The sequence below is a fragment of the Vicugna pacos genome, chromosome 8 (genome assembly GCF_048564905.1).
Source record: "Vicugna pacos chromosome 8, VicPac4, whole genome shotgun sequence".
Taxonomy (NCBI): Eukaryota; Metazoa; Chordata; class Mammalia; order Artiodactyla; family Camelidae; genus Vicugna; species Vicugna pacos.
In genome coordinates, this window is record NC_132994.1 from 60699970 (window position 1) to 60715305 (window position 15336).

General features: G+C 35.3%; 1 protein-coding gene across 12 annotated transcripts in view; it reads left to right on the forward strand.

Annotated features, from left to right (window-relative positions):
- The window catches only part of UTRN (utrophin), a 448326-nt gene that overhangs the window by 403662 nt on the left and 29328 nt on the right, over window positions 1–15336 (forward strand). For all 12 annotated transcript variants that reach the window (XM_072965969.1, XM_072965972.1, XM_072965970.1 and 9 more), the window contains one exon: window positions 14283–14419. In XM_072965969.1, the coding sequence (XP_072822070.1) occupies window positions 14283–14419 (137 nt within the window). The remainder of the gene's footprint in view (window positions 1–14282; window positions 14420–15336) is intronic.

The following is a 15336-nucleotide window of genomic DNA, read 5'->3' on the forward strand; positions in this document are numbered from 1 at the left end:
GACCTACCTTGAAACTGATACTATGCCATAAGAAATTATGTTTCTTTGAGACATATTTATAGTTTTCATGTACATTTTCATAGTTAAATATTGTATTTACAGTGACAAAAACATAGAAAATTGGAGGAAGTAAAAAATTCATAAATCTAGCTCCTGAATAAACTACCTTGCGATATTCTTCCATATCTCTGATTTTGTTGAGATCTTGTTTATTTTTATATTTCTGGAATTTTGATCCTGCTCTTTTGCACTGAACATGTCATATATAAGTATTCCCCCATGTTGTCACACAGTATAACCTTTCCTAGTTACAGAATATTTAACTGAGTGAATTACTATAACTTATCTAACCATTCCCTTAAATTTGGACATTTGGTTTATTTTCAATTTTCTGATATTATAAGCAAAACTTTTATATATGTCTTTGTATATTTATAAATATACATTTATATTAAATGTATGTGAATATTTATAAATATAGCTCTTTCCTTATATTGCATAAATTGCCATAGAATAAAGCACTAAAAATAGATGACCTGGGTCAATTGCCAAAATACCTCATGTCAAGGTATTTTTCTTAAAGAGAGGTTTATACCACTTTACATCATTATCTCTTTTGGTTAATGTCTGATTTTACTGTAGCCTCACTAGTATCGGTTACTGACTCCTGTTGTTCCTTTGGTCTACATCTCTTTTTCTTCTTCCAGTTTTACTGAGGTACAATTGGCATACGGCACTGTACAAGTTTGAGTTGTACAGATATATGTCTCTTTTTTTTCTTCATTTTCCGTCAATGGCTATTTTTTTAGCTTCTTTCCAAATAGTGAACCAAAGTTTATTCATAGAGCTGTACATTTTCTTTGGTTTCAAGAACTGAGTTACTTTTTGGGTCATAAATTGACAGAAAGGCAGCAACACTTATAAAACATTCACATATAAATCCCACTCAAACAAATATCTCAAACAAATAGGCACTGTATATATGGAGAAAAAAATCTCTAGAAAATGTTGCTGAATCATAATAGATGAACTATCCATAGTGCATAAGGACTTTGGGAAAAAAGTTCCCCTAAGAAAATTTGTGAAGCACCATGTATTACTATGATTAACATATTCATTCACTCGACAAATGAATATTGAGTACTTGCCATGTGTCAGACGCTATTTGTGGCCCTGATAATTCATCAGTGTACTACTGAGATAGACAAGATTACTGACTCTCCTGCTTCTTCCCATTTAGGAGGAGGAGATGTGTGACAGTGAACAAGGAAACAAATAAATGAGATCATTACGGATTGTAGTGAGTGCCTTTAAGGAAATAGATGGAAAATGAGATAGAAAATTAGAGGAGGCACTTAAGATAAAGAAATCAGGGAAGGTCTTTCGGAGAAATTAACATTTCACTTGAGCTTTACACAGTTGTGTAAAGAACTGGTATGGAAGAGTATTTCAGAAAGAAGAACCAGCACACACAGTGGTCTGGAGGTGGGAAAGAGGCTGGCATGACTGGGACATAGAAGAAAGTGGAGCTTATTATTCCACAAGGGGAGTGTGGTAGGTAGCACTGGCTATTTGAAGTACCCAGAGCAAAATAAACATGTGGGGGTCCCTTGCTAAAAATTTATTGTGACTTTCAAGATAGCAGCAGCAGAGCATTAAAGGCCAAGCTCAGGGAGCTTCCATAATACATCAACAAGGCTGGCCCTGGAGTGGAAAAGAGGGGAGAATGACGGGGCAACAGAAAGAAACTGGAGTGAATTTCACAAAGAGTGAATTTCTCCCTTCACAAAAGGAAGAATGGTAGGAGATCGGATTAAAGAGAAAGGCAAATAAATATTAGGTGGTGCAGAACCCTGCTGGTCACTGTAAAGCATTTGATTTGGGGAGAAATGTAGTATTGAAATTTGCATGATTAGAGTTAGAAATTTAGGAAACTGATTATAAAGAACTAATGTCAAAATGGGAAAAACCGTAAAGTCAGATAGATAAACATGACTACATATTTAAAGATGTATAAAGTAAATAAAAGTATGTAAAATTACTATTTCTCTTGTTCTTAAATATGATAATCCATAATGGTTTTGCAAAATACCCACACAATTTGAAATCTACATTTCTTCAACATCAGTCATTAGCCAGTGTGGGCAAGTTTGAGAATCACTGATACACTAATGAATTTCACTCTCCAGCTGTCATTTTAAAATATAATCTGTAAATTACCCAACGTTCTTCTTGTTCCCTAGTCTTTGCAAAGTCACCATTATCATGCCTAAGATTATAGCTTACCCTGCATTGTAGAGTGACTTCCTTCTCGCAGATATGCTTTGGGAGGTTTTTTACCCATTTCTGAAGTTTGTGTAGTTATCTTAATCAGCCACGTACTCATAAATCATCTCTTATGACAGGTTGTTTTCTGCATTTGATGCCAAAGCTTTTGATAAAATGACTAGAAATGTATGTAAGTTGAATCTTTGAAAGGCATACTGTTGAATTTAATAGTAATGAATTACTTGATTTAACAGTTATCCAGAATTTCTCTTTTCTTTTCCTTTAAGTGGGTTTTATTTATGGTACATTCATCCTTTACCCAATGTTCTCTAAACTCATTGATGTCTGCCTTATAAAATGAACTAAAATACGAATTTTTTCAGTATAATCATAGTAAGCACCACTCAAGTGTTGAATGGATCAGACCTTTCTTTATACATCCTGATGTTTGCGTTTCTCATAGCGCATCTCCATTTGTGGTCAGGAAAATGCTCTAGTCACATCACTGACTTGATTTTTCTGCCGTTCAAGTTCCTTTTTCAGCTGAATCTGAATGTTGCTATTGTTAAAACTTTCTGAAGTTTATAAGGCTTATTTTAAGCCCTCAAATCTCAAGAAATACTTCTTCCAACATATCAGCTTATTGTCTATGACAGTTTGTGTCTTTAGATGTAGGGAGACTAATGCCGTATCAATTAGTGATCGTAATTTGTCAAGGTGTTTTATGAAATTGATAAAAAAACATTTATGTATAGAAATGAAGTAGCATTTTTCTTTTTCTAGGAGATGATTTTTTAAAACCTCTTACGTTTCTTCACCATTCTATGATCCAAGTTTGTACGGTTAAGAATTCTTTTGGGGGAGGGTATAGCTCAAGTGGTAGAGTGCCTGCTTAGCATAGACAAGGTCCTGGCTTCAACCCCCAGTACCTCCTCTAAAAATAAAATAAGTAAGTAAACCTAACTACCTCCCTCCCCCCCAAAAAACAGTTTTTAAGTAAAAATAAATAAATAAGTAAAAATTAAAAAAAAAAAGAAGAATCCTTTCATCAGGCCCAACAGGAGTTCATTAACACAGGCAGCATGACATAGATTATATTTCCTACCTGTCAACATTGTCTCTCCATTCATTCAAATCCCACTTGTTCACAAAAACAGCTCGACTCTTGTTTTGTATGTGAAATCTTCCCAAACTCTCCTGGCTTCCCCTCACCAAAGCACATCATTCTCTGGCCTCTACCAGCAGCCCCCACTTCACCAGTTCATGTTTGGTCCCGTGTTATCTTGTAGTGTTTTCTGTGTGATGTTTTTGCCTCCTCAACTATCTTTTTAGCTCCTTGAGGACAAAGATGACTCATACTTTTCTTTCTATGCTTAGTTAATTCTGGTACATAAAAGCTAAATGTGCTCATATCTGACGTTATAAATACTCTTTATAGAATATTAAAGCTGGAAAGGGTCTAAGAAATTATCTGACTCCTCCTCATTTTGAATAAAAGACTAAGTCTTAGAGAAGGTAAGTAATTTGTTCAAAGGTTCTGGCATGGATATAGTGATTTAACTCCATTAGGGAAACATATACACAATTTGGCACATTAGCGAACTGTTTTCTTTATGTTTGCAGGAATATTTTATTTTTTGGTACCTGTTATATACCAAGCATTTTGCTGAGGACTGGAGATACAGAGAAAATATAATCAAGACAAAGCAAGGCCTTTATGTGGACAGATTCAACAATACTCTATATAATATTTTTTAGAATGAATAATCTTTTGGAGCAAAATAATACTCAGATTTTTTCTTGATACTTGTGCTCTATATGTTTGAATTCTGGGATTAACATTTATTTTAAAAATAGTTACATTTTACATTAAAGATGTTCAGATTTTAAGTTTCTTTTTTTATTGGAATAAGAGTTTATGATCATTTAATTTCACAATGAAAATTGCCATAGTTGGATCTTTTTTTTTGAGTCTATAGTCTCTGTTGTAAATAACCAAATTTAATTCAAATTAGAAACATTTTTGTATGTTAGAACATATAATAGATAGTTCTTTAAATTAGAGAGGGAGGGTGATGAATTTCACATATGATTTATAAGAATTCGAGCAATTTCTGACAGTAAGAGAGGGCTGGATAGGGTTAAATATGGATGAGGATGGAAAACATTTGGACATACTCCTGGGAGCAAGCATGAATCACCAAGGGATGAGTAAATTGATTGTGCCATCACCCCAAGAGTGCAGCTAAGGTTGATTGACAAGGATTTACAGTCAGTGACTCCATGATTGCTTAGCAGCTTTGGAATTAAATGATAAATATAGTTGAAGGCCAAAGAGGTGCACGACTCAAAGATGTTAATGATGCTGGGGTTGACTTGGACTATCTCCATGCTGAAGAAACCCCAAAGGGAATTGGGGGGCTAAAGATCAAGATGTTGGGCCAATAACAGGTTGTTCACATGAAAGAAGTAGGAGCAAGAGTCAGAAGTTTTGAGTTGAAAGACTTTTCCAAGTCAAAGATTTGAGATTGAGGGATGTTTTGAGTTATGATGAAGCCTAGGGTGTAGCCAGACCCCAGTGTATGAGAGAATTGGGATGCTGGATAGATATACAGCAAGGTCCTACTGGATAGGGCAGGGGACTATATTCAAAAACTTGTAATAACCTATAGTGGGAAAGAATATGAAAAAGAATGTACATGTATGAGTGAATCACTATGCTATACACCAGAACCTAACACAACATTGTAATCAACTACAGTTCAATTAAAAAAAAGAAGTGGGACATAGGAGGTTTCTGAGATGAGATGGCTTTTAGAAGTTCATCAGTCTGTTTCTAGAAGTGACAGATGATATCTGTCTGGCCAAGTGCAGTCAAAGGGGAGCAGACGGGCACGTTGGTTTTAGTAGGTGTTAAGGCTGAGGCTAAGGGGAAGATGCTGTAAACCTCCTCTATTCTTGGCCTTTGTGAAGGAAAGATTACACAGGATTGTAAGGGAGATGGTGTTGTCATGGAGCATCAGGATTCACTGAAGGAGAAAGGCTGAAATTGCAGTTATGAGCAGGATGTATGGGAACGTGTTCATATACAGAAGAACACAGAGTCCACGCTAACGAGAAAAGAAAGGTAAATAGAGGCTGTGTGCATCTGATGAGAGACAGTGGCCCAGTCCATGTCGGGAAGATGGGGAAGTGGGGAAAGTCAGTACAGAAAGTACTTACCCATTGGTAAGTATAGGAATCAGGGGCTGAAGGTCTAGCTCAGATAGGAAGGTGGTTTGAGAGCTGTGTTAGCTCAGGGAGAAGGGATGAGATATTCTTAAAATTTTGTTGCTGGAAGAGTCAGCAACATTAGCTATTCCCAGCGTTCAGATTGGTGGGGGTAGAATCCTTGCAGAATTCTCTGCTTACGTGCCAGGTTTGCAGCGGACTAGATCGTTCTGATAGTTCCACTGAGATTTTGGTGAGAAGAGAGGAGGACAGGAAACAGCGCATTAAGAGTTAACAACACTCAAAACAGATTTGTGTTGTATTTTTTAAGCAAGCGCATATTACTTTTAAAGCAACTAGTTGAAGCATGTCCTTGTCAATATTAGTTAATATATGGGGAAATAAAGCAAAAGTCCGTATTTTCAGTGTTTTTATGAAGTGTAGAAAAATCAGTTTCCTACAGAAAAAAAATAGAAAAAATTTTCTTTTTAAGGTTAAAAGTGAAGTCACATCTTTTTTTTAACATTTTTTATTGATTTATAATCATTTTACAATGTTGTGTCAAATTCCAGTGTTCAGCACAATTTTTCAGTCATTCATGGACATATACACACTCATTGTCACATTTTTTTCTCTGATTTACAAGCTGTATGTTGTTGGCAAGAAACAAACAAAAACAAAAAGAACAAAGGAAAAAACTAGAAATAGTTGTTTTGTCCACCCCTCTCCACCTCTGCCAGCATCAATGTATTCGTAAGACTGTAAACATCAAACATAGGAAATGCTAATTCATTCTTTGGAAAGCTCCCCGTTGAGTTAGTGTAGTTTGTTTTTGGCAGTCTTACTGCTTTGGATGGGACCTGGGATGTCTGCCAGTATGCTAAAAATGCAGCATCACTGCTGCTTCTCTGACCTCAGCATCCTGACGTGGTTCTTCAGTTCTTGCCTACCTTACATTGTTTTCCCAGTAAGTCGAGTGCATTTATATTGTGTCATTAACTTTTAAGGTGACTTTTGAACCAAATCCATTTTACTCTGGATGACTTACTACCCTACGTATTCCTGACCTCTTGATGATTCGGTTAATGCTAATAGTTTCATTTCATATTTTTCCACTAGAACTGGAAAGGCTCTGAGCTTATCTTACTTATTTCATCATATCCATAGAATGTAGTGCACCTGAATTTCAACTTGTTGAAATCGATGAAACTTAAATCAAAGCTGAGAAGCTGTTTTGCATTACAAAGCTATTGGAATGTCTTCAAGATAAGCCCTATGATAGTGAAATGTACTCTAGTGAAGTATGCATCTGTCATTTGGGACTGTTGACTTCTGTGTTTAAGAAGTAAATCTTGCTAATGAGAGTGCTGTTCAACAATGATTCTTGTATTTGTGCATGATCCGAATAATAATATTTAATTATTCAACTTATATGCCAAAGACTGTGTTGTTTCTTATGTACCCTTAGTTTTCCACCTTGTACTTCCTTGGTTTCCTCTGTCTATAAATTATGCATAATTGTAGTTAAGTTAAAAATCTAATGTTGAGAGTATTTGTTAAGGAATTAGACAATACTGCCTTCCCAAGTTATGAATTGACCAAAGAAATTTTGAGATTTAAAATGAGTATGTTTTTAATTTGCAATTCTTTAACTCTAAATTTTGCTCCATATGATACGTATATTTGTTCATAGTCAAGGAGGAAAATTTAAAATACTTCCAACTTTGGCTGGCAAAATAGAACTCAAGTGAAAAATCATCTCATACCTGCTCATACAGGAGTTTGGGGAATTTTTGGTAGAAAGTTACATGGATGGATCTACCCCAGGATACATTTTATAATTCAGCAACACTTTAAAAATACTTTATAATTTTTTTTTGTACTAGTTGGCAGAGAGCAAGTCAAAAACTCTTATTATCCCAATAAGTTTTCGTGATTATCTCACTGCTACCTAATAGCAGCATAGCGGAGGAAGTTTAATTTTGAGTTTTTACATGCCCACTTGTCTGTGTAGGTTCAGTTTTAAAATGTTTTCAACGGTGACTCACCTTCATTAGCTTTCCAAAAATGACAGTTTGAAGGACAGTCCTGATTTGGATGTATGAGCTCTTATGTGCTTGTTCAAAATTAATCCAGAAGGATTTTAGGGAGATGGTGGTAGCAGTGGCTTCAAAGTTTTTTGATCTCTTTTACCTTTGCCATTTTCCTCTCATTTGTAAAAGAGTTACATAAAAAGAGATGGAGCAACTGGACAGCAAAACCAAACCCCTGGACAATATTTTACAACAAAACTAGGTAATGAGATATCCCCCAAATAAATCCAGGTGGTGACATTCCACCCCCAGCCACAAAACCTGCAAGATATTATTGGGGAGGAAAAAATTTACCTCTACCCTTCTGGGTTCTTTTGGCTTATCTCATAATTAAACTGACATGAGACAGATTAACAGGAGAAAATCAAATTTTAATTTTGTGCCTGTAAGAGACTCAAAATAGTGACCAAAACAGGCAGCTTTTGTAACTTTTAGACAAAGAAACAATAACTTTGTGAAACTGACCAAAGAAACTTGGGCTCAGATACCAATTAGTGAAGAATCTAAGCAGAATTTGTTTATACAGCTTCCTCAGCCTTGAATTCCCTGTCTCTCGCCATAAGGATGACTCCCTCTCTACCCCCTGCTTTCAGGGAGACAAGGAAGAGGGTCAGAGTGTTCTTTTTGCACTGGCTGTTTCTCAAGTAACTTTAATCAAGATACCCCTTTGTCATAATTTGGGGTGACAGAACTCAGGAAAGAATTAGAAATAAAAGAAAAACAATTTTAGAAATTAAGACTAATTCATTTTAGTCATAAAAGAAATAGAAAATGAATAAGAGGCAAACTTGAAAACTCAAAAAGAAGTGAAGAAAGCATTATAAGGGGTAAGAGGAAATGACAAATATTGAAAAAAGGCAAAAAAAAAAAAGAAGAAGAAAAAGATTGAAAGTATGGATAATAAGTGTCCCTGAAGAAGAAACCTATGGTGAGGTGGAACAAAGACAAGAAATAATTTTTTTTTAAAAAAGGAAAACTAACCAGTTCTACTTCAAGAAAATTTTTTGAAAGAAAACCTTTCCTCCTCCACCAAAAAAAAAAAAACAGGAAGGAGGGAAGGAAGGAAAGAAAGGAAAGGAAGAAAGGAGGAAAAAAAGAAAGAAAGGAAAGAAGGAAGGAAGAGAAGGAAGGAAGGAAGGAAGGAAGGAAGGAAGGAAGAAAGAAAGAAAGAAAGAAAGAAAGAAAGAAAGAAAGAAAGAAAGAAAGAAAGAAAGAAAGGAAGGAAGGAAGGAAGAAAGAAAGAAAGGAAGGAAGGAAGGAAGGAAGAGAGAGAGAAAGAAAGAAGAGAGAAAGAAAGAAAAGAGAGAAAGAAAAAGAAAGAAGGAAAAAGTGAAACTTTATACTGAAAGAGTATATTATGGCTGAGAACACTAATTCAAAAGGACCAACAGAGTGGTATATTCTGGTAAAATTACTAGACTTTAAAAAGAAAAAAAATCCTTTGATCATTTAAACAAAAGGGAAAAACATGACTAAAAAGGAAAGAAAATTAAATAACCATAAGACTTTTCAACAGCAATGCTTTATACCAAAAGAAGATGGAGGAACATATTTAAGAAACTCAAGGGAAAAACATATGAGCCAAAGATTTCATATCCAGAAAACCAACTTTCTAGTAATTAGCAAAGAGCACAGGGAATCTGTCATCAACATTTAAGATCTCAGGTAATATTGGTCCGATCAGCACTTCTTGAGGAATTTACTAGAGACCAGCCTTCAGACAGCCAAATTAACTAGAGAAACAACATCCTAAGGACTGATGGAGAGCACTGAATATTTTGTTATCTGGAGAGCTTAAACTAGATGCAACAACCAGGAAGAGGTTCCAGCTGGCCAAAGATGGGGGACAGTTTGATCGTCAATAATGGTAATATATTTGACCCTGGAACAACTCAGGGGCTAGGAGCGCCAACCCTCTGGCTAGTGGAAATTCCATGTTTATAAGTTCTGTTTGCAATGGGCCCTTCATATCCTCGGTTTGTGTAGTGCTATAATATGTACTTAGTGAAAAAAATCCGTGTGTAAGTGGACCTGTGTAGTTCAAACCCATGTTGTTCAAGGATCAACTGTAATTGCAGTAGATCAAAACCCATCAAGTATGTTAATCTATGAATTCATAATGATATTTTAAAATAAATTAAAAATTGGTCACCTTTGGAAAATGACAGGAAACCAGTTCATTACAGGGAAAATGGTCAATAAAAGGGAAAAATAAGACCTGTAATCTTGCCTTTCCTGAATGAACTGTCCTACCAATTGACTAAATAGATGAGGGGAGTATCTTTAAAAAACTGTTTCAACCAAAAATGAATGATATAATATCCGAATTCTGAAGCTCCCTTTGGATGGGCATAGGCATTTAGCATGACAGCTGCTAGGATCATGTGCCTCCTAAATCCTACTAAACACCACCATAATCTTGCCAAAAGAGCGAACCTGAGTCTCTTTCATTTTTCGGATCCAGCTGCCAATTTGCAGACTATCCAAAGGAACATGCTGAACTGTGCCAAAAATCTTCAACCAGCAAAATCCGGACCCTAGAAAACTCTACAGTTCGAATTGCCTGAGTTTTCCGACAGTTATATTGTAAGGAGATGCCAAGTGGGGAGAGGAAACCTGGTAGATTAAAAGTATTTTAAGATATATCAGATTTTTTTTTTAAATTTATGTAATGGAGGTTACTGGAAATTGAACCCAGGACCTTGTGCATGCTAAGCACACACTCTACCACTGAGTTATACCCTCCCCTCTATTCGATTTTTTAAATGAGCTAGACTAAACTGTAGTATCTAAGGCAGACAATGAACTATTTTTAAAACATAAGGAAGTAATTATTATAAAAATGAGGATAATGGTTTTATGGACGTGGGGGCAGAATATGACTGGAATAGAGACTGGAATGGAATGACAGGAGGCTTCTGGAATGTCCAACAAAGTTCAGTTTCCTGACTGGATGGTGTTCACTGTATAATAATGTACTAAACCATGTATTTGTTGTCTATAGTTTTATATATCTGTGTTTTATTTTACAATAAAAAGAGTTTAAAAATAAATCATTCCGGTCACAAGCATTTTAAGAGTGGTTATCCCTGGGTGGCAGAAGAGCAGGCAATTTTAGCATTTCTCTTTTTTCTCTTTCTTTTGTATTTTTTTCTAATTGTACTTACAACAAACATGTCTTTTATGTGCAGTTTAAAAGTTACAAAGTGACGCTTCAATATAGATTTTGTAAAAATCAGCCACAGGGTATCTTAGCAGTACTTTATTTTAAATAAAGGGAAAATTCAGAATGTAATAATAGATATTTTAGTCACTGACTATGACTTCTTTTCTTACAAAACTTATAATTGTTTATTTTCTTGGAGAAGTGACATAGTGCTGCTATGTTGAAAAGACCCAGGTTTGCAAGAGCAGCTCTCTCCTTACTGACATTGTAGGTCTAAATCCCTGAAAGCTTTAGTATGTTTCCTTATGAGTCAAACAAGTGATGATAATCTTACCATCCTTGATGGTAAAAAGAGATTAAAGGAAAGCTGTTTATAAGTGCAGAGTTCTGTGCCAATACATTACCCTTGTTTCATCTTACGAGATCTACAAAATCTTTTGGTCTCCTTTCTTTTTTTTACAGCAATGAATGAAAACCAGGTCTTTCAAGGAATACATGGATCACTTAAAATATTTCATAATTGTATAGTAATAAGTAAGCCTTTCAATTTCATCTTCATATCATAACATCAGTAGTTATTTGCTTAAAAAAGAAAAAGAATAAAGTATGATACCTAGCATGAAGATGGAGTTGACTTTGATTATATTTACTATGATAGATGGATGGTCCTCCATTTTGTTTTTTTTATCAAACTGTAACTCCAGCACCTTAGAACTGAGAAATGTTAGGTCCTGTCATTAGATAGCAAATTAGACCAAATATGTACAGTTACATTTTAAGTTTTTTGATGAGAAAATGGGCACAATTCATTTTCATGGGTCTGTCCCAACTGAAGAGTCACATTCCTGTGGGATGAGTTACTTTTCACTGAAGAGTATGTCATTAGTGAATTTGGTGCCTTTAGATTACAACTGTTGGTGGTAGTTTTTTTCCCCTCAGTAAGCATTCTCTGTATGAGAATGCACTCATTTTTTCCAAATACTCAATTGGAGCATTAGCAGAAACTCTAATTTAATTTCAGCCCCTGCTGTAATGTTTTGGGAGGCAGGTAGGTGCTTTGTTTCTATGCTTTTTGTGAGACAGAGAGGGTTTTTGTTGGTTGGTTGGTTTTGCTTTGCTCTTCCATGTTTTGAATGTATTTCTCTAAAGAATGTACGATGTGCAATTGGACCTGTACTTTTGAATGATGGGTTTTTTTTTCCCCAAGCAAGAGATCACATTGAAATCCAAATATAGATAAGCTATGAGAACATTATGCTAGGTGAAAGAAGCCAGTCACAAAGGACCATGTATTATGTGATTCCATTTACAAGAAATGTCCAGAGAGACAAATTCATAGAAACAGAAGGTAGATCAGTGGTTGTGGGGAGGAGATGGGGGTGGGGATGGGGGTGGGAATGACTGCTGATGGGCACAGGCTTTCCTTTTGAGGTGACGATAATGTCCTAGAATGAGATAGTAGTGATGGTTGTACAACGCCGTGAATATACTGAAAGGCACCATATTGGACACTGTCCTGGCTGAGGCCAGCTGGGTAGGTGGCCTGGTGCCTTGCCCACCCAGCCCACTCAGGGCTGCCTGAGGTAAAGACCAGGATGTGACTTGACAACCACTGGCCTGACCAATGAAAATGTTTTTATTGCCAGATGGAAATGGACCAAGTAAAAGCTGGGGGCCATTACTTCCTTAGCTGCCTGTATATTAACAATGTGTTAAGAGCGGACCTAGAAATAAATTGGGTCATAAATGCTTATTCTTGCATAGGAGGCTTCTTTTTGTATTTCTGTCATGGAAAGCGGCTTCCTTTTTTTTTTTTTTTTTTCTCTTTACCAAAACATTCAGGATAAACATACCTATAACCTTAATGATCTGCAGTTGTGATACCCATTGCTAAAGGTCCGAATGTCCTTTATAGTAAGTGATATATCCTTTTGGCTTTATTCGCGGTCCCAGGTATTATGTCTCTAAATATTTCCTTCTTTACTCCCAACTGTGTTCTGCTTTTCTCTCCTGTTCTGCCTGGTTATAGATTTTAACCCAAACTGTCATTTCATAGCAACCCTTTTTTCCTCTGTAGAGTGTCTTGGATTCTTTTTTTTTTTTCATTAATGGCTTATTTTCTACACTTTACATTTTGGGCAGTTTGTATCTATATAATTGCAGGTATTTGATAGTTTATTCTTTGTCATTCAGGAAAAGATTTGACATTGTGGGTCTGATAGGAAGGCCTAATGGGCTGTGTATGGGTTGTGCTTGCTGTGTATATATATTTTTTAATAAGGTAAAAATTGATGTATAAATAGCTTGGGCTGATTTGTTTTCTCTGTGCTTTGCAGGCTTAGAGAATTAAAAGTTCCCTTAATTGTTTACTAGAAGAAGATATATTTAGGTGAAATGGGAGCAAATAGAAAGTAGCAAAACTACATAAGGGTTGACTCAGAAATTAGTTGTTTTAAAAAATAATTATATTCTTTTCCCTTCCATTTGCAAAACAAGTTTGTATGACACCTGGGCATGGTTGTCATGAGGGAAAAGACAGATCGGGGAGGGTGCAAGGGCTGGGGAGAGCAGGCAGTGGGTAAGTCAAAGTATTTGGCACTCCCTTTGTTATTATAAATAAGTTCTCTGATTTTGTTTCATGAAGAGATTGGAGTGAGGTCTGTCTAATTATAGATAGGAAAGCCAAGTAGGAGTCAGACAACCAAGGTTTTAGCTCAGTTCTGTATTTTAAATACATCTTAAGAAGGACTAACCTTGATGTTTGTTTAACACATTCCAAGTAAAAACTAGAATTGATGATAAGAATTAGAAAATTGGAGCTTAGAGAACAGTTCATGGAAAGGAACGAGGAGGGTGGAGGCTCAGGCAGATTTCAGCCCACTTCACCCTAAATGATTATTAACTAATCATCTTGAAATGCCTAAAAAAGTAACATTTTATATTGCCACTAGAAATTTAGTCCATGTCAAGTAATTATACGTTTGTATGGTTGGGAAAGAACAAAGAATCTGACAGTATTCCTTGCACTGTAGTGCACCAGTGCGGCCCTCCTCTTTCTCCCTTATGTATTACTTTCTTTTGTCCAGACTATGATTTATGCTGGCTTGTGAAGTCAGTACAGGCTACATATGTAGTTCACCTTCATTTATTCACCTTAGTTAAAACCATATAATATCCAGAATACTTCATTATCTCCAGGTGTTTAATAGCAAATTGTAACTTTTTTAGAGAAAGGAATCAACCAATAACATTGCCCAAAACTAATTTTACTTTTTGGCCCAATTTTTAAGATATTGGGAAAATGAGCTATCTATGGTTTATTCTCAACAGGAAATTAAAAATTATAGACTAATTGCTGGGTGTATTTAATGATGAGTGCTGATGGCCATGTGTTCTCAGGACATTGTGTGTTATTCCAGAAATACATTAAGCTACTGAAACTGCTGTCATTTAATTGCATCAGTTTACATCTGCTTCAATTTGATTGTGGATAGTTGTCTCCTTCCATTTTAATGACAAAAGTGTAATTTTTTTCAACCTCATAGACAACATCTGGGGAAGATGTACGAGACTTCACAAAGGTGCTGAAGAATAAGTTCAGATCAAAGAAATACTTTGCCAAACATCCTCGGCTTGGCTACCTGCCAGTCCAGACAGTTCTTGAAGGTGACAACTTAGAAACGTAAGTTTAATTTTAATAATGAAACTTGTATGTGTTCTTATAACTGATACTGTCTTTTATTATGTTAGTGACAAAAGAGAAATTGTCTGATACCAAAAGGAATTTGTGTTTTTGTAAAATATTTCATTTTAAAAGAGGTAAAATCAACTTGGAATCAATCTTCACAACATGAATTTTGAGTATTTGCTTTTGACAATGTTACAGCAAAATTTTCAGTTTTAATTTTGTGTAAGTTCCTAAACTTTAAAAATATGTACTAATGTCTCAACTTCACATTGGTCATCTCTTTCACTCTTACAAAAAACTTAAAGCAAATTGTCGTATTATATGCTTTTTCATTTTATTTCTTTTTCATTTTCCCCTCTTTGTAGGATGTTTTTAGTATTTCTTGTAGTACATGTAATAGATGAAATTTCTTAAAAGTATATAATTTGAGTTTACAAAGATAAATAAAGTTTCAAGTAGCAAAATTACTATGGAATTATAAAGCAAAGAATAACAATTTATACCCTGAAGTGAAAAGAAAAAGAAAATTTTAAATGAGCCAGAAGAAATGCAGGGACTAATTTTAAATTACAAAACAATTATATATCAAGATCAAACTAAATATGATTTTACGTCTTTGAATCACTTTTTAAAATATCAGCGTAAATATGCCTGCCAAGGCAATTTTCTTTTGCTTGAATCTGACGGAAAATGAACTTTTATTGCTAATCATCACCAGAGTGCTAGCCATAAAGAACAGTGAAGTTCCATTTACAGAAATATGCCTTCTCAAGTGACTACAAAAATGAAGCTCCAAAGGGTGGCATTTTCTAACCTGACACAGTAGAGAAAATTGTAGTAAGAAGTATAAAAATGTGTCAACATTTAGCCTTCAAAACTCATAGTTCATTTTATTGTATAAATGAGAGATC